Source organism: Pogona vitticeps, chromosome 5 (assembly GCF_051106095.1).
Source record: "Pogona vitticeps strain Pit_001003342236 chromosome 5, PviZW2.1, whole genome shotgun sequence".
Taxonomy (NCBI): domain Eukaryota; kingdom Metazoa; phylum Chordata; class Lepidosauria; order Squamata; family Agamidae; genus Pogona; species Pogona vitticeps.
In genome coordinates, this window is record NC_135787.1 from 1,918,821 (window position 1) to 1,942,317 (window position 23,497).

At 52.3% G+C, this 23,497-nt stretch overlaps 1 protein-coding gene across 2 annotated transcripts; it reads right to left on the reverse strand.

Annotated features, from left to right (window-relative positions):
- Positions 1–1,649: 1,649 nt before the first annotated feature.
- NAGK (N-acetylglucosamine kinase) lies at positions 1,650–23,497 on the reverse strand. 2 transcript variants are annotated; one of them, XM_073002181.2, is made up of 10 exons: positions 23,341–23,495; positions 12,929–13,013; positions 10,873–10,971; positions 9,811–9,952; positions 8,618–8,728; positions 6,486–6,598; positions 5,976–6,063; positions 3,367–3,464; positions 2,549–2,627; positions 1,650–2,002 (listed from the first exon to the last, which is right to left on the reverse strand). In XM_073002181.2, exons 1-10 carry the CDS (start codon positions 23,367–23,369, stop codon positions 1,812–1,814), a joined length of 1,035 nt encoding a protein of 344 aa, XP_072858282.2. In that variant the 5' UTR covers positions 23,370–23,495; the 3' UTR covers positions 1,650–1,811. The 2 variants fall into 2 exon arrangements, with proteins under 2 accessions (XP_072858282.2, XP_072858283.2); XM_073002182.2 differs by having other exon boundaries at positions 1,832–2,081; positions 23,341–23,497.

A 23,497-nucleotide genomic window follows, 5' to 3' on the forward strand; every position in this document is an offset into this window, starting at 1 on the left:
CAATATGGTGTAATATTTGAAATTGCTAAGGTAACTTGTTACATCACGACAGATCCCCTAATAGTTGGAGGTGTGCTGTCTTCAGCTGAAAAGACCAAGTGGTAGTTAGAGAAAACTGGCTCCCCATCAGAGCTGCGGGCGCCTTTCTTTAGCCAAAAGTATCCTTTTGCCATCTTCCACCACCTGTCCTCAAGGCTTGTGCCAGAGAGAAGGCAGTGTGAGCGTAGCCTTTGTTAACAGCCATGGTTCTTCCTTGTAGCCTCTAGGATTCTTGTTCTTGCACCACCATTCCCTTCCCCCCCCCCTTGTTCCCTATCCTTGTCTTCTTAAAAATGTGGTCCCTGCTCACCGTAAAGCACCTTTTGCCCAGCAAACACTGACTCCCTGCTCTTTTTCTGCATTAAGAATGCAACAGAGCCACAGCCTTGGAAGGGATGCCTGTGCAGGCAAAGCTCTTCCAAGGAAGGGTGGAATGGTACTTGGCCACAAGCTTACCTGTGCACCGGGACTCTTCTTCCCCATCCCTGGGCCAGCCAGAACAGCTGGCCTTTAGCTGATCTGTGGGCAGCAGCCAACCGAGGTCCCATATAGATGCTTGTCCCACAAAACAGGAAGAGGGAATGAGCATTCTCTCGCAGGCTGTGCACTGTCTCCCTCCACCCCAGTCAAAGCTCCTGGGCAGGGACTGAGCTCTCCTCTAGCTTCTGGACACTAGCTGCCCATTTTCCATTTTTTTGGTAGGGTGGGGAGAGGAAGCTGCCAGAATACGGAGCTGCTGTTTCCCTTTTTGCCTGGGGTCCAGGCTTGTCTCCCCTCTCCTCAGGACAACCTGCGGTGCATCTCCCAAGCTGGTCCCCCCCTGAGGATTTGGAATATAATTCCCACCATTTCTGACTGTCCTGCCTGAGGGGGGGGAATGAGAGCTATGGTCTAAAGCCAGTAGAGCATACTCTGTCGGGATATATAGATGTTATAATATCTGTGGGGCACGTAGAGGGAGGGTGAGTGGCAAACTGCTTCTGGTACCTTCCGTTTGTCCCTTCCTGCCCTCCTTTTCTCTCCCACGCTGCAGGCCCTGTCTAGGGGAGGGAGGAAGTATTTACAATGATGTGCTGTCCATTTTTACAACACCTACTTAAAAATAAATTGGTTTTGAGCTGGGTGTGGTTGCCAAGGGTCTTCCTGGAAGCTACCAACCACATTGCTGGTACTCTCTGGGCTGCTGCAAGCCAAAGGGCCCTGCCTTAGGTCAGGTTTTCCGTCTCGTGCCATCTCCTGAAAGGGAGAATCAGTTTCTGAAGACCAGCTCCTCCGCCTGAGATACTGTGGAAAACAGTAAGTTTGAAGCACAAGGTGGAAGGTTCCATAAATGAAGAGGATTTCTTTCGCCACAAAGAACACCCCTGTGAACCTGCTGGCAAACTAGTACACACCCTAACCCAAACACTTCTTCAGACAGGAGAGCAGTTTGTTAAGCACCTCTTTCTCTTCGGCCTCATCCCTTTATGGGCTCCTACAAAGCATCTAACCTCTGGGCGGACGGGCAGGCTTCCTGCAGCTCACTCAGGACTGCCACGCTTTCACAGCCGTAAAAGCAAATGGCGGGCAACTTACAAAGAAGCACTTGCCGACGGTGGCGATGCCCTCTGTGTGGTCTTGCTTTTTTATTAATGAAGGGTAAGAAGTATGCCCATACAAAAAGTCCAACATGGTTCTTTTCAAGACAGAGAAGACAACCTGAATGTAAAAAAGTTGCAAGGGATGACGTGGAGAATGGGCGGGTGGCCGCTCACAGGCTCTGCCCCCGTTTCTTAAGCGAAGGAGTGTGTGTAGAAGACGTCCACATTGGCGGTGTAATCGAGGGGCACGTCTTGGCCAATGTGCCTGGCACCCAGGCTGGCCCCTCCCAGGGCCGAGGACTGTTTCAGCTTCAGGAGGCTGAACCTGGAAAAGGCGCTGCCGGGGTGCTCGCTGCGGGCTTGGTCAAGGACCTGGACGAACCCTGAAGGAGAAGAGTGCCGGTAGCTCCTTCGGAGTAGCGCAGCGCACCCTTGTGTGAGGCTCACCTTCCCGTGGGCTCTCTGTCTCGGGTGAACCGTATCACTCACCTGAGGTTTTGACCAGGAGGCGGCTACTTTGCTGACCAACCTCCTCTAGGTACATCTTTCTGCCTAGCAGACTAAAAGCTGGGCCAAAACGGCTTGTCATTGTTTGCCTTTGTAGCCGCTCTCCAGCAAGCGAAGGGGGCAGAGCAGCTTATCCTGTTTCTCTGGATTTTCTCCTTCTCTGGCTAGTGAGAGTGATGCAGAGAGGAAAGCTCTCCCTCCCTGCCAAGAAGATGTGACGGAGCATCTGTCTTCTTCCACTTGCTCCTTAAAAGCATGCTGTGGAGCCCCTCTGCCTGCCCACTTCTGTACAGCATTTGAGTCTCAAGCCTCCTAGGGCTCTCTCTCTCTTCCTAGCCCAAACGGCAGATCACTGGACAAACGCAGACCTGCCGCCCTTGGATGCATGCGCGCACACACGCACACACGTTCCACCTGCTCACCTTCTTTCATCATTTCCCAGCTGTTCCACACGGATCCAACGCACACAATGGGCAATCCCAGGTCACCTTGGAAGAGGCTCTGAGAAGAAGTAAATGGGACAGTCACCTCACCGGATCTGCCCCCTCCGCGAGACACCCACCCCTTTCTTCTTCCCTCCAGCAAATGCAAGATGTGTCCTTTCCAGGGACACTCAAGCAAAGCAGCCTTCAGAGACGGAAAAACAAAACCTGGGGCTTTGGGGCACACACACAGCCAGGCACCTTTGGGGCCAGAGACCGGGAGAGGAGGGAGAAACTCGGGCACATTGCCCGAGTTGGCAGAAGGGCGCCCCCAGCACAGCCTCTGGCAAAGCAGCCTCTTTACAGAGGTGGGCATTCTGGGTTGAGATCACGTGTGGCTGCCGGACATGCCCGGAGTAGATTTCCAGGTGGGATTTCCATGGAAGGAGTCGCCTTTTCTCATTCCTTCCACAAATCCAGAAGAAATGAGTCCCTGGCCAGCAGAAAAGTACCACTTGTCAGTGGCAACACAGAGGCTGGATTTGGCCCCGTGCAGGAGAAACCTGGTGCTCTATCCCAACCCACGTCTTTCCAAGGGAGAAACAGCAAGGCCTTTTCAGGGTCCTCCCCCTGTCCCCATTATAAACTCCTGCCTGGCTGAAATGGTGCCCAAAGTTAATTTGGAGTGGGTGTGCGCAGAGCAACATTTCCCCCCCCCCCCGGGTTCTGGGTCTACCGCCTGTGACGGCCTTGTGCCCCAGCCCCTCCCACTGAGCCGATCTCCTTTCGGCGTCACAGGACTAGGGATACAAAGGCACCTGGTCAATTTTGGGCAGCACAGCGACAATGTGCCGGGCCAGGACCTCTCCAGCTTTCTTGAAGATGTAGCAGCACAGGGGGTCTCCCAGCTCAGCCCCTGCAAGGAGAAAGAGGGAAGGGGGTTTCCTTTCTGTCTCCTCCGGTGGCCTCTTCTGACCTGCCAGGGTTCTCGGGACCTCAACAGGACCACCAAAGTGGCACAGCCTGACACCCCTCCCCCCCCTTTTCCCCCGTCTTGTCCTGTGACTGGTCCCTAACCCGGCCACAATACAGATTTAAGCCCTGACCTCCCCAATCCCAGTTCAGCACTTGGCATGGGCTGGCTGGTTTTGAGGAATCCCCGATTGGCAACCCTGTTAGACGTCCGCACGTGGCACATGGGCTTGTTATCGTCCGCCTGGCATCGAAGCCATGCGCTTAAGGGCAGCTACTGCTGCAGGTCTACTTATGCTGGTTCTGAGCCCTCCAGACGCAGGCTAAGTCAGGGGAAGAGGGATGGGAGACATCCCCTTAGATTTCGGCCCCCCCCTTTACAATGCCTTCAACACAGTTATTATTATGGACGGCTGGGGGCAATTTAAATGGCAGCCCCCAAAAACACTGCTGTCAAGTGAAGTCATCAGGAGGTTCCCCTCCATCTCTTCATGGGGCCTAAAAAAAAACCCAGCTGGAGCAACGGTTTTAGAAAAACGTGACCGGCGCCCTTTGCAGACCACACGGTGGTGGTGTTGCCACACCGGCAGAACACAGCCCCGGCTTTGCTTGGACGCACTCTGCCTCTGGAAAATCGGTCTCCTCTCAGGAAGAGCTAGCGTTTGTGCACCTGTGGCCACAAGGAGGTGCGGGACCGAATCCTTTTCACACTGGTGGAGCTGAACCCCTTCAGCAGCACTCTTGGGCAAGCCACGTAATGGAAAGTGGAGGCTCTGGCAGCCGCGAGAACAGCCCGTGGCCTATCCTGGCATCAGGGAAGCCAGTCTGGAGCACCCTAAGTCCTTGCCCGCACCCTGCCGGGGGTCATCTTGGCTCTTGTAGGCTGGAGCCGTGGCTGACGGAACAGCAGAATACTCATGCAGAGTATTATGGGATGCCTCCTCCTACAATACCCCCAAAGGCTCCAACCCACACTGACACCATAAACTGAGCCACAAACAGGAAGGAGTTTATTCTTGAAGGCTTTCATGGCCTGGATCCAATGGTTGTTGTACGTTTTTCAGGCTGTTAGGCTGTGTTTTGGAGGTTTTTCTTCCTAACGTGGTATTACTGAGTATTTGTAGCTCTAGGATCAGGTTTTTGTTCTTTTCAGGAGATTGGGTGATTATGGTGATCAGGGTGTTTTTTTGTTATGGGTGTATTGTTGTGATAAGGGGGGAGATGATCTGTCACTGTGGTTGATGGGTGTCGTTAGCTAGTCTTTTGTGTGCAGTGATTAGCTGAACATGCCCTGAAGCAAGCTAGACATGAAATCCTATTTCAAAACACAGAAGTACTGGACAACACCAGCAATCATTATGTTAGACCACACAGAGAAGCCATTGAAATCCACAAGCACCAACAGAACTTCAGTGAAAAAGAAGAAAGTCTAAAACTCAACAAAGCCTGGCTCCCAGCACTGAAAAATACAGCCTGAAAAGGTCAACGAACTCTACCCAGCCACAAGGAACGGGGATCATTGCACACAAAAGACCAACTAATGACACCCATCAATCACAGCGATAGACCATCTCCTCCCTTAACACAAGAATATACCCATAATAAAAGACACCCTGATCACCGTAATCACCCAATCTCCTGAAAAGGAGAAAAAGCTGATCCCACAGCTACAAATACTCAACTATTCCACACACTACACCAGAACACATATAGAGTTCTAACTCCTGTTCTCTGAAGATGCCGGCCACAGAGACTAGCGAAAAGTTAGGAAGAAAAATCTTCAGAACACGGCCAAAGAGCCAGAAAAACCTACAACAACCACAGGAAGGAGTTTCATTGCCATCTTTTGCCTGCACAAGGTTCTGTGGGAAGGCTAAGAAAACCGGGCCAGTGCATTTTTGAAGTGGAATAGAAACTCACAAGCCTCAACCGCATCATGGTCCCCATTTTACTTGCGGACCAACAAAGCAGTGAGAAGCATCTCCTTTCTCCCAAAACCCCAGCACCCTTGGCTGCAGCAGCCCTGACTTCCCAGGGTAGCTTCTTCTGCTTTCACTTCCAGTTGTTTCGAAATGACTTTAATAGACCATGCATGGTGGAAACCACCTGCTTTCCAGAGTGCTGTGAGTTGCCGGTTTGTCTCTTTCTGCCAGAAACTGACAGGATGACAAAACAGAACAGCTGCCTGCCCCATTCCCACACTCAAAGAGGGGAATTAGCCAGAAAGACCAGTGGTGGTGCCTCAACAGTCTGAAGAGTGCTTTCCAGCACCCCACGGGCCACCGACTTGCAATTGGGACCTTGCTCTCTAGACCCCGTCCTAAAAGCCGGTGTGCAGCAACCAAAGAATGCACCGTGGGCAAGCCATCCCGGTTGCGAGACTGGCCCCAAGCTCCACTGGACCCTTCCAAAACCCTATACTTTTCACAAAAGCCCTTGTCCGTCCTGAGCTTACCTTCAGCCAGCTTCTGGCAAAAGCCTGCGAACTTGGACTTCTCAAAGGTCCTGTAGAGATGAGTCAGAAGGCCCATCCTGTCAGAGACCTGCAGAGATGGGGAACACCAAAATCCTGTGGGGCAGGTGTAGGTTTTTCATCCAGAAGAAGGGGCTGAGGTCAGCCAGTATCAGACACAGACATCTAGGCTGCTTCTACCCGCTCAGACACACAGCTTATCCCTGAATCCCCAACGGATCTGCCATTTCATCAGGGCAGGCATTTCTTCCACCAGGAGAGAGACTGCAACGCTTCCCCGCCTGGAGGAGCTATGGCACATCCGTCTCTTCTTCCTTTCAATGGGGGCTGGCACATGAGACCTTCCCAGGCCCCTCCCTTTCCGGCCAGCGCTAGATCTCTCTTCCATTGCTCCAAAATGATCGTTCGCCCCATGGCATTCAACAGGAAAAGAGCTACGCAACCCAGCGGGACAACGGTAGTAGACTTGGTGGGGACAGGTGAGCCACGTACCTGGAAGTAATCAAACATGGCTTGTTTGATGTAGCTGATGTCATGAGGGGGAACCTCAAGGTTGTCCAAGCCATCAAACACAATCTTCACTGCCTGGTGAGCGATCCAGTAAGCTGGGGAGACAGCAATGGAAGGGGGTTAAAGGAAGCAACTGTCTCCAGCTCTGGCTCGGATGCTGGAGGCCTGAGAGAACACCACCACCACCACCACCACTCCTGGAAGACATGCATAGGGTTTTTGGACAGCAGCTCCTCCCAGGTCATGACCCTTGCCTTCCTATCCAGTCCAGGGCTCTCCAGGGACTTTTTTTCCTCCCCACCTGGTACCTGGGAAGGGCAGGGATGAACCTGGCTGCTTTTGGCCACAGAGCCAGTGTTCTGCCCCCATTGCTACAGTTGGTCCCGTTATTCTCCCATTATTGTCAGCTCTGTCTGACAGCTGTGGATCCCAGGGCTTTAGGAAAGATTCTTTCCCAGTCCTGCTTGGGAATCCTTGGGATTCTCTGGTGGTCTCCCATCCCTCAACAGGAGCCTCGCTAAGCTTCTGAAAGCAGTCAAGATGGATGTAGGGAACAAGTGGGGCACCCCAGGGCTCAGTCCTTGACCCAGGGCTCTTCAACATTTTTATTAATGGCCTGGATTGGGGGGGGGGCAGAAAATGCTAATTAAATTTGTGGAAGACACAAAATGGGCTGGAAGAGCTAATACAAGACAGAAAGAAAGTTCAAAATGATCTGGACAGCCCTGAGCACTGGACTGAAAACAACAGAATGAAATTCAACAGAGATAAGTGCAAAGTCCTGCACCTCGGAAAAAGAAAGCAAACTGTTACAAGATCGGGGATACTTGGCTCAGCGATACTATGAGCAAGAAGGATCTTGGAACTGCTGTAGATCACCAGCTGAATAGGAGCCAACAGTGTGATGTAGCTACAAAAAAGGTAAATGCTATATTAGGCTGCATTAACAGAAGTTCCAAATCCGGTGAGATACTAGTTCTTTATTCACTACTCTATCCGGCACTGATTAGGTCCCATCTTGAGTACTTTGTCCAGTTCTGGACAACACACTTCAAGAATGATGCTAACAAACTGGAGCAAGTTCAGAGGAGGGCAACCAGGATGATCAGGGGACTGGAAACCAAGCCTTGTGAGGAAAGGCTGAAAGAACTGGGCCTGTTTAGCCTTGAGAAAAGAAGGCTGAGGGGTGATAGGATAACACTTTTCAAATATTTGAAAGGCTGTCCTACAGAAGAGGGGCAAGATCTGTTCTCACTCATCCCAGGGTGCAGAGCACGCAACAATGGGCTCCAGTTTAAGGGATCCAACTTTCAGTTGAGTATCAGGAAAAACTTCCTAACTGTTAGAGCGGTCTCGCAATGGAACCCATGACCTCAGAGGGAGTTGGTGAATGCTCCATCCCTGGAGGCCTTCAAGAGAAAAACAGGACCACCCTCTGTCCGATCTGCTTTGATTTGGGTTCCTGCCTTGAGCAGGAGGGTTGGACTCGGGGGGCCTTAGAGGGCCCCCTTCCGACTTCATGGCTCTATCATTCTAAGATCAGGTGTGCTTCGGCTGTTATGGTGGAAAAACCTCCAGAAGGAGGTGGTACTAACTGTGGTACTCCACTGTCCATTGTGGTACTAATGGAGAATGTACATGACACAGAAGTGACTCCTTCCTTGGAATCGTTCTCTGGCCCTTGTGTCCTTTGATGTACCTGCACGGCCTTCACCACTCCCACCTCTCCGGAGACTGCAACACACTGATGAGGCCTCCCTAGCATCATCCTGTGGCAGAACAAGGACTCAATGCCCCTATACTATCTTTGGTTTGGATTTCCTTGATGCTGGGGGTGGGGGGGATACAGGGGGCACTGTTTATGGCCCAGGAACTAAGGACAGAAGATCCAGGGTCTCTGGGGCTCAGTGCCCATCAGCGAAGGTCCAGCGGGCCCAGGACCCAGGACAGAACAGGCAAAGCCGAGGCCAAGAGGGCAGGACTAGGAGCAATTCTTACCCATCTGGACTTCTCCCCACCTGGCACCCAAAGCCCAGCTCAAGTCTGCAGATCCACAAGGAAACCTAAGTGCCACAGGTTCCGGGCCAGGGAATCCTGACCTCCCGTCTCCTTACCTGAGCCCTCGTCACCCATCATGTGGCCCCATCCTCCACAGCTGATCTGAGAGCCGTCCGGGTTGATCAGCTTGCAGTTGGAGCCCGTTCCAGAGATGAGCACCACTCCACCTGGAAGGGGAAGGACACCCATGAACCTCCTGTCGAGACTTAAGCCTGCGAAGGTGTGTGTGTGTGTGCGTGCGTGTTTATCGGCAGCCAAACACGTCCCACCATCATTGGCCTCCACCGAGCACCTCCGCCTCCTCTGAAAGGTGGCCCAAGAGGGGTGCAGACCCTCAACTGCCCTAGACTTTGGGCTCTTGAGCGCGCCCTCCCTACAGAAGTGTCGAGAGCACCCAAAGAAGCAGCTGGGAAGGGAAGGAAGGGAAACCCCCCTTGCCCCCCCTTTTGTCTTTTTCGGCCCAGAGGCCGGGAGCACGGCTGGAGGGCTTGTGGGCGAGCCAATATCCACACGGGCTGGTTCCCCTTCTCCCGTCCGCTTCCTTTTGGCTGGGAGTTCTGCCTTGGCAAACCTCAAGCAAGGAAGGGCACCCACCCCAAAGCCCCTGATCTTTCGCCAGCCCCCCCCTTCAGACCCAAACCATGCCCCAAGGGAAATACACACCTCCGGGCTTTCTCAACAAAAGGCCAGATTTTGGGGAGAGGGGGCAGGAAGGTAGAAGCGTGCTCTTTCCACGCACACGTAAGGAGATCGTATAGGTTCATTTTAGGTCACAGCTAAGAGGGCCCACGCAGGCCTCCACATGGGGCTAGACTTCAGGTCCCATTTCCCTCACAACTGGCTTTGCCCGCAAGGAGAGAGAGGAGAGAGACCGTTCAGGTTCCTCAGCATCCAGAGGGCCACCCCTTCCTTAGCTCTTGGCGGAGAAAAGTTCATGTGAGAATCCCTCAGTTGTTAGCAAGAGGGATGGGTTCAAGGAAGAACACTGCTTAACCTGAGCTGCTGGGCAGGCTAGAAGTGAGAGGCCTAGCAGCTCAGGTTCGGCAAAGCCATCCTTTCCTGACTTGCTAACAAATGGAAGTCATTCTAAAGTTTACAGAAGAAACGTGCGCGGGGCTTTCCCTAAGAAAGAATAAAAGAAACTGAAGAAAAACAAAGACGGAAGATCAACCTTAAAACCGGGAGAGTTGGCAGCTCTGGTACCAACACAGGAGGGGGATCTTCGCCACCACCCAGCGGGTGCTCTTACCATGGTTGGTGGCCGTGGCCATGGCGCCGATGGCATCGGTCGTGATGTAGTAATTCTCGCTCAGGTGGGGGAAGCGGGTCTTCATCTCCTCGATGAGCTTCTTGATGGCCTCCTTCTGCTCTCCTCCACTCAGAGAGAGACCCTGCGGACGCACAGATCCACCCTCAGCCTCCCCTGCAGGCACAGACTCAACCTGCCCAGGTTGCCCAAGGCCAACGTCCCAGCACCCCTTTGCCACCCGCTGGGCTGGCTAGGACAGGGGGGGAGTTGTAGTCCAACCGCCTTAGAGCGTCACGCATTCTCCGGCCTTGCATGGAACCCCCATTCATGGAACACGCAGAAGTTAGGACCCCAGAGAAAGGGCCGTTTCAGCCTCTCTGCAAAAAATCTCAGAGTGGTCCTGGCAGCATCTCCACCCCTAGCATATGCCACACCTGTTCCACTTGGATCTCAGTTCTCCTCCTCTCTGCTGCCGTCTCCACCAGCCTGCCACGGACGCTCTGAGCACGAGAAGCGTCCTCTTCCAGCGGCTGTCTCTCAGGTAGAGCCTCCGCACACCTTGCACTTCAGTGCCCCAGAATCCCTGGTGCTGCCTCTGCCGGCCGGGGCTTCTCGGCCTCCAAGTGCAAAACACTGGGAAGAGCTGACAACCCCCCACACACACACACACACACACACTGCCCCGTGGTTTACCCTCCACCAAGCCTTCCTGGAACAAACTCAGCCCTTCCTTTTTTATATTGCTGGGCCCTGCGGGGAGATGGACGGATCATGCCAGAAAAATGCTTTGGGGCGTCTGCCCTGATGGCGGTCGCAGAAGAGCCACTAAAGGCTTCCGAGGGCATTCAGATTCCCCGGGACGGAGGAGGAGAGCCTCCGAACTGTGATGCCGTTCCCAACCAACCCTTCGCTCGGAGGTTCGGCTGCTCCCCTGCCTCCAGGTGGTCTTCTCCAAAGGGCCAGGTCTGGCTCCCAAGCCTCCGAGGAGTTCAAGCTTGGCCTGGAGGCTTCCTGGGGAAGGGGGGGCACAAGAGGATTGGGGGGGGGCAAAGAGATACTCACCAGAGAGCGAAGAGGAACCTGCAGGTTGGCTCCGGCCTTCCCTTTGGCTTCATTAACCATGGCATTGATCCTTTCCAGGCACTTGTCTGAGCCAACCAGCTGCTCGCCAAAAGGGGGAAATAAACAATGTCCATCATTTACTCTTACAGGCCAGCTTTCAACACACACAAAAACTATCCCAGACACAGTTCTGTCCTCTTCTCCAAAGTCTTCTTACAGAGGGCGTAGGCCCCATGGTGCCCCACCTGGGGTCCCTAGAGGTTTTTGGACGGCAACACCCGTCAAGAAATCCTGGCCAGCCCAGCGAGGGGTGAAGCCTTCCAGGAGCAGTCGTCCAAGAACACCTTGTGGGGAAGGTGCAAATGAGCTTGTCGCTCCTGCTCAAATATACACACACTTAAAGCAAAGTATGTCTGTCCTGCAGTGAGTCCCGGACCCTTTGTGCACGGCAGGAGAGGAAGCTGAACACCTTCCAGATGTGTTGTCTCCGACGCATTTTTGGTATCACCTGGCAGGACAAAGTTCCAAATAGAGTAGCCTAGAACAAGGTGGAATTTTTAGCATGTATATATTACTGAAATAGCGACGTCTACGTTGGCACGGGCATGTTGTGAGAATGGCTGGTGGTCGGATTCCAAAGGATCTCCTGTATGGAGAATTAGTGGAGGGAAATCATCCCAGAGGGAGACCACAGCTGCGATACAAGGAGATCTGCAAGCGGGATCTGAAGGCCTTAGGAATAGACCTCAACAGATCGGAAACCTTGACCTCTGAGCGTTCAGCCTGGAGGCAGGCGGTGCATCGTGGCCTCTCCCAATTTGAAGAGACCCTTGTCCAGCAGGCCGAGGCAAAGAGGCAGTCCCAAAAGCAACAAAATCAGGGAGCTAGACGGGGTACAGATTGTATTTGTCTTCATTGTGGAAAGGACTGTCACTCTCGAATTGGTCTTCTCAGCCACACAAGACACTGTTCCAAGTCCTCCAGACAGAGGATGCTACCCTAGTCTCTTGAGACTGAAAGACGCCTAATATAAAAAAAGTAAAGCAAGCTTTGGGCTCCTTCGAGGCATGGCCATTCTTGCAGATCACTTTCTTCCTAGTCGTCTCTGGCAGCCCCACCGAGGATTGATTTCTCAGCCGTTTATTTCCATTTGTCACCTGGCACCTTCTCTAGGGGATGTACAGGGAGCCCCTGTCAAAATACAGTAAGCAGATGGATCAAGGCGGTGCGGAGCAGCTGTGGTCCTCCAGAGGCTGCTGGACTTCCACATCCAAGTTCCTCTGCGCTGACTCTGCTTGCTAGGGCTCATGGGATTTGTAGTCCAACTGTATATGGAGGCACTCCAAACCAAAGGAGTCCAGTTTGTGAAACTGCCTCTCTCCCTGCAATCCTCCTCCTCCTCTGGAGTCAAGTCAAGCCTTACATACAGAGACCCTTTGCAGATAAGAGAAGACTCAGAAGTAGTTTCCCCTTCCGTTCTTCTGGGGAATGCCCTGGGATCACCATGCAGCTGGCCCAAGGCCACCCGGGCTGGCTACTCACAGGAGGGATGGGGGGGGGGAATATACATCATGCTGAAAGTTCACCCAAATACATACCCTATTACCTACCCATGTGGCAATGAAAAATTATAAATGAAAGTTTATTTGAACAGTTCCCTCTCAACGGCTGGTGGGCTCTTTTTTGTGTTGCTTGTTGGGAAAGAGGGTCTCAAATGAACTTCCTTCGTCTACGATGGGGGCCTTGCAAGTTTGAGAACGTTTCCACATAGGGCCCTCTCCAAAGCACAATTTCCCTTTTGTGTGGATTGGATTCCACAGGTTAATCTGGAGGAATGAACTGATTTTTGCCTTATAGGAAAACAAATTTAGATCTCCTGAAATAATCACATCAAACCAGATGTTATGGGGAAGGAAACACAGCTTGTTTTTAATTTCTTTGATCATTTCTCTTCCCACTCAACCTGCGAATAAAGGCTTGTTCTAAAGCCAGATACCCTCTTCCCCCCCTCACCTTTGCACCTTGGGATGGAGGATGTGGGGGGGAGAGGCCTTACCCAGTGGTTGGTGCAGGGCCCCTCTGTTTCTGCCAGAATCTTGCCATCTTCAGACAGAAGTACCACCTTGGAGTGGGTTCCTCCCCTGAGAGGGAAGCAAGGAAAAAAAACAAAATAAGCCAAGTTTCCAGTGGCAGGGAGTTCTACAGACTTCTTCAGTGATGTTCACCACAGGGCATGGACAGAATAAATGACCCAGGATACCACTTGCTATGAGAAAATGGTGGTGGTTTTTTGGTGGGGAGGAGAACGCCAAAAGACAATAAAAGAGAAGAAACAGCAGAAGGCACGTGGATGGGTTACTTTTTAAACCAAGAGAAATTCCAGAATATTTCCCATCGTTTGTCCCTGAAAGGCAAGTGACCTGCTCTCAGGACAGTGTTGTCTGCACTCAGGTGTCAAGAGTAGGCCCTTTTTCTCCAGGTATTGTGGAACCTGGAAATATTATGTGGACTACAACTCCCAAAATCCCCCCTGCTCTGCATAGCCATGACCTACTCTTTTTATTATATGGAAAATCAAAAGTAGGCTGCCTGGCAAAGTTCCCACCTGCTGCGTGGGGGGTCTCAGCAGAGCACTGAGGGGAGACCATGCTCGGGGCCATGGCACCTGGGGAATTCTGGGAGTTGTAGTCCAAAACCTACTTTATTATTTTTTATTTATTTTATTTATATCCCGCCTATCTAGTCAATAGACCACTCTAGGCGGCTCACAACTTGTCCCACATGACTTCCCAAGGCTGTTTCACTCGGGCCCAGGCTACGAAATCAGGTTATAAATAAGTCGGCTTCCAGGCATCAGCAGGAGGAGGAAGTGGGCGAACGAGACGGGGCTTCGGGAAATGAGGCTGGCAGGTTGGCCGGCCTTCCCCATGGCAACCTCCAGACGTGGCTTTTCCATCATGAGGTTATTTGCAAAAGGAGAACATGCTCAGGACGTTCGGCCTCCTATGCTGACACAGCAAAGTTCAGGCGTGCCCCCGGCCCGATTTGTTTAGCAGACAGTGATCCTCTCAACCTGCCCGCTTGTGGCAAGGTGCCACCTCCGCAGCATCTCACCTTCACACTGGCAGTCACGGCGGCTCTTGCCTCTGTTTCCCTAGCAGCAGCCCCCACCCCCACCCCAAAGTCCTGGCACGAGAGCAGGGCCTACGGGCTGGGTCAAACTTTTCCTCTGGAACCCACCACCTCAGGACCGCCGAGCTGGAAGGGGCCCGATGGATCCTTGGATTTACGAGGTGGTTGAAGAAGCCCAGCTCTTATCGGGGAGACCAAGCGGGGAATCGAACTCCCAAACGGTCTGGCGACTGCACTCCATATAATGCTTGGCCCCTTTCCTAAGGAGGCTTTACAGGACAAAACAAGAAAATTCCATGCCTAAGGATACACAAGCGCCTTAATTGCAAATAATAATAAAAAACGGTTCTCTGACACCAGCCTTAAAAGCCCCTTTTCTCTTTTGGAACATATGCCTCACCTTAAATACCCAGGGGTTGAATTGTGGAGGCTACTCAATATTTGTGCAGCAGCAGTTGTGTCCTGCACACACTCTGTGGTATATATTGTCCACACACTCAAACCTGCATGAGCATGCATGCACACCTAGAGCTGCCAGGGTTGCAACACACACACGCATAGACACACACACACACACACACACAAGGCTCAAGTTGCATCATGAAGAAAACAGTATCCAGAATGTATTCTGGTTTTTGTTTTGTTTTTTGTGTTTTTTGCCTGTGAGTTCCAGAATCCATTGAGAATCAGGGCTGGCGGATTCTGGGAATGGCTGGCCCCCAAAGTCAGAGGTCTAAGCCAGGCTTGTCCAACCCACGGCCCGCGGCCCGCATGCGGCCCAGGAGAGCTTGTAATGCGGCCCAGTGCTTAGGGCAGGAAAACTCTGACTTTCCTCTAGAGCACCACTTGCACCCGGCAAGGCAAAAGGGCTGTGCCACTGGCCACGGGTGCCCAAACGGCCGGTCAGGCTCCACAGCCCTTTGCAGAGCCGGATAGCTGCCGGGAGGACCGACGCTTCAGCCTGCGCCTCCTTCCCTGGCGCTCCGTCCGCTCGGCGGGCGCCACTCCAGCGAGTATTTACACTCCCCAAAAAGGCTGGGGGAAGGCGGAGCCTCCGCTTCGTCGCCCTGCTTTCGGGGCTGAGGCGCCTCTGAGAGCGAGGGGGCGGCCTGGGTGTTGGCAGGACGACCGGCGCTGAATCTTCTTCGCCCTTTCTTGAGGAGTAAAACGGTGCCGCTCCCCCTCCCCCGTGCGCTCATTGCACCCGGGCCAGTGGGGCATTCCCTTCCCGTCTCTCTCAACCGCGGCAGCTGCTTTCGCTCCCTCTGGCAAGACCGGCCTCGGGGGGGGGGGAGCCCTCGGCGAAGCGCACGAGGAACCTCCGAGGTGCAAAGCCGAGGGAGAAGAGTCGGCTGCAAACGCTGCCTGGGAGCCGGGGTGTGTGGAAATGAGGACTCCATGGCGCCCGCGGGAGGCCGTCATGCCTGAGGGCGCGCCAGGGTCCTCCCCGTGACTGGCACACACAACAGGCTGCGTTTTCCCTGAGGTAGGAAAGCAAAGCATGATGTGCTCCTGGGTTCCCTGCCGCCGGCCCAGGCTGCCCTCCGCCCTGCTCCACACGCTGCTGTTGCCTGGCGTGGCGTCGTACCTGCCCACCTTCTGCGTGCAATACTCAGCTGCTGCGATGCGCAGCGCGACTCCGCCCTCCTGGAGCGCTACTACAGTGTCAGCGGGCACCTTGACCAGGCCGCCTATGCCGCCTGCGTCAGCCACCTACAGGACCTTCTCTGCCAGGTGAGCCACGGCTGGGGGGTGGGGTGGGGTTGGCTGCCAGCCTCCCTCCCTCCCTCCCTTATGCTGAGCCTTCAAGAGATGCCGACTTGGCTCCTTGGTTTCATAGTTTGGGCACGTTTCTCTTCCGGAGTACAACACCCACAATCCCCAGGCAGCCTTAGCCTTGCTGCACCTCTTCTGACCTAAACTTGCCACTCTTGGGATAAATGGATGGTGTGGATGGCTAGGTAGCTGAGTGCTTTGGGAAAAGGTAGGGGTTCAGTTCCTTGCTGTGCCTTCTGTGAGAAGAGCCAGCCTCAATTGCCTTGGGCAAGATGCACAGTCCCAGGGCACCCCCAGAAGAAGGGAAGGGTAAACCACCTCTGAGTATTGTCTACCTGGAAAACAGTGAAAAGGGTTGCCATGTCAGAATGCACTTGACCACAGATGTTGTTACTGGAGGGCTAGAACTCTGTGTGAAAGAGCAGTACAGTGGTGCCTCGCATTGCGACATTAATTTGTTCCGCAAAAATCGCTACAGAACGAAAACGTCACAACGCGAAATAAAAAAGCCCATAGAAACGCATTAAAACATTTCTGGTGCCTCTTAAGCGAGGAATCCGTCCCAGAAAACAGCGGCCGGCCATATTTTTTCCCCGGTGGCCATTTGTAAACCGCCAATCAGCTGGCCGAAAATGGTCACTTTGCGATGATTGGTCATCACAAAGCGAACTTCCCCCATAGGGAACATCGCAAAGCGATCTCTTGCTATCGCAAAAAATGCATCGCAAAACGGAGCGATCGCTATGTGAGGCACCACTGTATTATGGAAAGGGTTTTTTTTGTTTTTAAGTTACTTTTGTAACTTAAAAACAAACTTGCATCTCTCTCTTTGATTGCTTGCTAGTGATACCACATACACATACACAAAAAAATTAGTGGCTTCTTAACCTTGCTGGAATGTCATTGCTAGAATGCCGGCTGCTTTTTGATTACTTCTTCATTCCTTGGTTTTTAAAATTTTTAAATAGCCTAAATGTGGGTGAGAAAATTCAAAAGGAACATCTTTACACTTCTTTGTGTTCCAAAAAGTAACCATTGCAGGTAATGCAACAAAACATTTTTTAAAAAAGTAAAATGTGGACAAATGGAAAGCATCATTCCACTGTTGTTCAGAGTTAAAGTCTCTTTCCCTCTTTCAAAAATGTAAGAGGTGACCTGCCGGATTGGATCCAAGTCTAGAATGTTGCTTACTCATTAGTCAAGTGGTTCTGAGAAGCCAGAAATGCACAGCCTCTGAAACAGTAGTAGGCTTGGGTATCTTTCACTTCACAATCATGCCTTATTCATGTCATCGCTATTTGGAAGCACCTACATTTGTGAGCAGCTATTTTCAAGGATGAAGCACACAAAGAATAAAACTAGAACCAAAATATCTGATGAGCACCTTGAGCACTCACTGAGAATTGCAACAAGTTCCATCAAACCAAATATGGATGCATTGGTGGCTGAGAAACAATGTCAAACATCTCACTAAATTCATCTCCAAATAAATTTCATTTGTTAACTATGTTTTCTATGGGTTTTTTTTTTGGGGGGGGATGATCAGGCAGCGTTACTGTTATTTTATTTTATGTGCGGCCCAAACCAAATTTTCATCTTCTAATGTGGCCCAGGGAAGGGGAAAGGTTGGGCACCCCTGGTCTAAGCTATGTTCCTTTGTACAGTTTCTTTCTTGCTGCACTCCATCCGCAAGGAGGACAAGCTTAAACAAGGTGGATTGTCACTTGGACATTTTCTGGGGAAGGAAGGGGGATGTGATGCTGGTGGCAGCAGAGAAGGTTGCCAACCCAGCCCAAACGCCTACCAGAGTGTCCTCTTCTGTGGCTTTAAGAGACGGTGAGGACCAGATCCCCCACCTTGTTTGAGTTTTCTTCCCCACCTGCAATGGAGGAAAGCTTCCACCTGGGGATCACTCAAACTCAACCGCTTCTCTTGTCTGCTTGCCTTCTCTCCAGATCCACAGCCTGGGCATTAGTGGGGGCATCGAGTGAGCAGGACACTGGCCTTTGTGCCAAAGTTACGTCGAAAGGAATGGCTCCAGACAAAGGGGTGAAAGCAATGCCCAACCAAGAGGCAACCCACGACGCACGGCCGCTAATCGCTTGGCAGACCTGAGGTCCTCCGCGTCCAGGCTCTCGTCTTTCACTGCCTGCTGGGGTGAATGTGCGGCGAGGCGGCGGCTGCCAGAAATGGAAAGCGGGACCCTTTCATCACTAGTTTAGCTGGAAGAACAACTCCAAACCAGCAGGCACGGCGTTGCCACACACGCCCAAGGGCACACACACGACAGCACCATCCATTCCGAAACCCCAGGAGGGTTAAACTCCAGAAACGACCTCCACACAGACACTTCCCCTGCCTGCCTCTCTCCAAACAAAAAGGAAAAGGGGAATTGGAATTAATGAGGAAGAGGGGAGACAATAACATACTGATATCCAATCTATACCTATTGCCATATCAAGATTTTAAGTTATACTGTTTACTCTTTTTCTGCCTTATAATGTTCTCATTTCAATATACAGTGGGGTCTTGACTTGAGAACTTAATCCGTATTGGAAGGCAGTTCTCAAGTCAAAAAGTTCTCAAGTCAAATCTGCATTTCCCATAGGAATGCATTGAAAACCATTTGATCCGTATCTGCTCTTTTCCGTCCATAGAAACTAATGGGAAGCTGCTATTCTGCCTTCGACCACTAGAGGGGGATATTTTATTTCTTTTTTTCTTAGGTCAAGAAAGGTTCAGGGAAGGCAGGGAAAATACAGTCAGGCAGTACAGTGGACCCTTGACTTGCAGAATTAATCCGTATTGGAATGGTGGCTGCAGGTCAAAAAGTCTGTAGGTCAAGTCTCCATTGAGCTTCAGTGCATTGAAAACCGATTAATCCCGTAACAGGCCGTTTTTGTTCCATTTTGGTTTTTTTCTGGTCTGTAAGTCAAATCTCAGTCTGCAAGTCAAATCTAAATTTTGCGGCCAGAGAAGTCTGTAACTCAAAAAGTCTGTAAGTCAAGCCGTCTGTAAGTCAAGGGTCCACTGCAGATACAGTAGATTCTAGCTGTGCTCTAGGCCACCAATTTATATAAACATTCTGTGACTCTAGCTCCTCTTTAGAGCTTAATTCACCATCCTTTTTAAATAAATCCTGAGATCTTAAAAGATTTGCTTTTGTCATAAGGTTAGGTTGTGTAAAGGCCTCTGTCGGTGACACCCATACAGGTGTCACATACAGGTATTTTATAATAAATTTGTTGTATAGTCTTTCTCCACATTCCCAGTAAAGCTTTTCTTATCATGTGTGAATTAAAGTTCTTTTGTTCTTTATCCTTTTTATACCATAGATAAGCATGCCAACCTAATTGCAAATCGTGTCTTTCCAAGATGAGTAATCTATCGTTTTCTAGGGTTATCCATTCTTTTATCCAATCTAAAATACAAGCTCTATAATACAGAACCCAATCTGGAAGTCCAAGGCGGCCCCTCTGCTTAGCATCTTGCATTGCCTTGATTTTAACTCTTGGTTTTTTGCCTTGCCATATAAATCTCATGATTATCTTATTAAATGCTTTAAAAAGACTGTCGTCCCCTTCTCCTCTTGCCTCCACACTTTCCCAACATCAGGGTCTTTTCCAGGGAGTCCTCTCTTCTCATGAGATGGCCAAAGTATTGGAGCCTCAGCTTCAGGATCTGTCCTTCCAGTGAGCACGTGTTTTGTCACATGTTTTCATTGTCACATGTTTTGTCACATGTCTTCATAGATTGCAGCCCCCCCCCCACGGTTCATTTCAATATCCTTTTAAATGGTAAAAGCTGGTAAAAATGTAAGAGTCACCAAAAGCCGGAAATGACTTGATGGGACATAAGGACAGAAAGGGAGACGCCAGCGGCGCAAAGCATGCGCCACACATGGAAATGGAGAACAGAAACTGAGGGAAAGGTTTAGAAGTTCATTTCTGCAAACCAGTGGCACAAATCTGCCCCCTTCAAACTGTAGATACGCAAGGGCTTGAGAAACAGACGTGTGGCGAACCAACTAGCCAGTTCTCCCAAACAAGTAGCCTTCTGAAAGCCCTGCGAGCAACTCAGCAAGGCATGCTGGAACCAAGTAAAACCCACTGGGGAAGGGGGGGGGGAAAACAGCGTCAAGTGTTTCATGAACGAAACAGATTGAAAAACAAGCCTTCTAAAAAAAACAACCTTTCCCTAGCCCCTGTGTAACTTTCAAAATGCAAGACATTTAGCCCGTTTCCCCCACCAAGCCCTTGTAAAACAGGTGGGGAGACACAAACGCGGTGCCATTTGGTGTCCTGCCAGTGCTCGCTCGCCCCCCCCGAACAAACAGGCGTCGGTGCCAAATCAACCCAGGCATTAGCTCAGGTGATCATCACACAAACATCCGACCAGCTGCCTTTTCCAGCTTCACGCCAGACTGGGGCAAATCGGCACCCGGTGAAGGGGATCATCTCGGCCAACGATGGCTTGAAAAGTGACAGGGCTGGTTTTGCAGATAATGGGGGTTCTTTATGGAAACCAAATACATGCATCTGTTTTTTAAGAGACACCCCACCCTCCAGCATATTAGCCATGCATGCAATCGACTTGAGGAGTGTGAGCTCCCCCTTTCACCCCTGCTGCAAGAAGAGGGGAAGCCAAAAGACAGGAATCCACCCTAAACAGAAAGCGCAGAGCGGCGCCATGCACACAAAAGCACCCTTGCCTCAAGGGGCTTTTCCAGCCATCTGCGTTTCCTTTTCTATTTATAACCATAGTCTTGCCCCCGGTCCCTAGGCATCTTTGAGTTCATGCAACCTGGTCATTTCTCTCTTGCTGAAACATCTTTCTGCCACGGTTTGCTCCTGCTGTCCTCCAGCTGAGTAGCAGAAAGAAAGACAGAAACATCTCTCCAATTACAAAGATCAGCACTTTTGAAAAAATGCCATAAACTAGCAAGATAACAAAAGTGATGCATGAACTGGATAGAAAAGAAGGCTTGCTCACTGGAGAGCCTCACACTTGCCATTTTATTAGAAATTTGTGGGCCTGGAAGCAGCTTGAAAAGCTCCAGGTGCTTCCAAGAAGTAGTAACCTTAGATGTGCGGGCACTCACCAAACTGTCCTCTATTCCACTTTCAGGGGACTCTGCAGCAACATAGTATTTTCCTTCACTGATAGGAAAACAACGATCTTCACCAGCTGTCCTGGACACCTTTGTGCCCGTCTTTTAAAAAAAGGACGTGATTTTACTGAAAACCTGCACAACAGATGTGACAGTCAAAACTGGCCATCCCTCACAGACCCAGTTGCTCTCCATCCCATGAGCTTTTGGCGAAATCCCTGGGAGAAAACTTTCTGGGAAGTGTTTGAGGGGGTGAACGGCAAGGACAGGACAGGTCAGCTCCGCATTCTTACAGGAAAAAGATCATATCTGGGACCTCCAGGGCCAGAAGCAAAACCCCTCCCCCGTACTGACCCATCTGAAAAGCCTCCAAGGTCAGCCAGCCCAGAGCAACAGTTCTGACCGGGTGAGGGAAGGTCTTTCGTTTTCTGTGAAGGTTTGGAAGTCACCAAACCAGGGCTGAAGAGGCCGGTCAGAGGAGTGGGTTCCACCCCACGACAAGGACTTTTGGAACACACCTCACAGGTTGTGTGCCCTTTGATGACCACTGTTCCACAAAGTGTTTTTACACCAAGAAAAGCGCTTAGGTTATTTCTGCAGCCCACCTGTCGTTTCAGGAACAATCGTGCTCTGTTTGATGCGCACCATGTGCAAAGGTGCCTTTGGGGAGCCCCTCCCCTCCCAAACTGACTCTCAGGGTCACTTTCTATGTGCAACACATGAGCAAAAGGCCCTTCTGGCCAGGACCGGGGGGGGGCGGCTGGGGGAGAGGGTTACAGATGTTTTCATCTTCCCAAAGGCCCGGCTTGCCCTGCCCATGGTATGGCGGTATGTGGGTGGCAGCTGTATTTCTAAGTGTCTGGAAAGCCATGCTTTAGACACTCTGGAAAGGCAGCCAGGTCTCCCGGGGAAGGAGCGGAGCCCCCAAAAGGGATCTAACACAGACGCATCCAGGAAAGGAGAAGCGGGAAGGCCCCCATCACCCGGGGAGGGGGGGCCTTGCATCAGAAGAAAGACACCGCTTTGCCACCCTTCCTTTCAGCGACCGGGCAGGGAAGAACTCGCAAAATCAAAACCTCTGCTGCTGGGGTTCATCGAGGCAAGAGGGAGCTGCTGCTGGTGTTGGGTGGGCTTGGGAGGGGGTGCTTGGCCCCTTCTTGGGGGGGCGCGCGTTCGCTCCCATTTCGCTTGGGGTGGCTGACAGGGCCTGCCTTGACTGGAGGCCCGGCGGGGGCTCAGAACTGGCACCCCGGCTGGGGTAGGCTCTGTCTGCTGGGCTGCTGCAGTGTGTCGCCCGCGGGTCCACCCATCAGGACCACTAGGAAATTGGGACGAAGAAGAAGTACGTGGCTGGACACGACCGGCCGCACAACGCACATCCCGGCCTCTGGGCACCGTCGAAATGATGGCCCTCAAAATCTGGCGATGCGGTGAGGACTCCCGGCCCTCATGAGGGCTCTAGTCCAGTCCCCAGACATTGCCAGCCCCACGCGTGGGTCCCGCCTGCAGGAGAAGCCCTCCCCGGTCGGACACTCAGACCCTCTGACCAGATGGGGACTCCCCCCCCCCCCCGGCAGCAGAGATGCCCGGGCTGGCCACGCTGCAAAGGGGCTGATCTCTAGACCCTGGATCCAGGGGGCTGATCTAGACCTGATCTGGACCCTGGAAAGGGGCTGATCTAGACCTGATCTGGACCCTGGATCCGACCCTCTTGTTATGGCACCCTCTGTTCTTCCTCCCTCCCTCCTGGCCGTTTTGTTCCTGCTGTTCTTTAAAAAAGCAACCCAGTGGCCTCTTCTCTGCAAACTGATGGACGGATCCATTTATCCCGTTTACTAATTTACACACGCGCGCACACACACACACACATCCATCCATCCATCCATCCATCCATCCATCCATCCAAGTATACAGTATTTACATATATTTACACACACACACACACACACACACACACACACACACACACACACACACACACACACACACACACCCGGGCCATCCGCCTTGCAAGCTTTTTTGATACAAGGAAACGTTTTGACAAAAAAGGCACGGAAGGAATCCGGGCAGACCCCTCGGCCGCCGCCCCCCCTTGAACCAAGGTGTGTGTATGTGGGGGGGGATGAGATCCCCATTGAATGTGGAGGTGGGGGCGGCAGAGCTCGGGAAGGTTCCTTTTGGGGGGGGCGGGGGAGGGGAGTGGAATTTGGAAACGTTGCTTCGGGGTCGGGGGGGGACTACAGTTCCCAGAACCCCCCAGCCAGGGTTTCCAAGCGGGGGGGCAGCGAGAGGGGGCTGGCAAAGAGTGGCACGCGGAGGGGGGGGGTCTTTCCCGGAACCGCCCGCGCCCCAGGGCCAGGCTCCGCGCGTCCCCGAGCCCAGCCCGTCCCCTCTCTCTCTCGGGGGGGGGATGGTGGTCCCGGCTCCTCTCATCCCCCCCCCCAACTCACCCCTCCACGCCGCCATAGATCGCCTCCATGGAGCCTCCGGGCGCAACGCGCGGGAGGGCCGGCCCGCCGCCAAGGGACCTCCTCCGGCCGCGCCCGGCCAGCCCGCCCCGGCTCAGGCTCCGCCTCTTTTTTCGGCCAGCCGAAGCCGAAGCCGAAG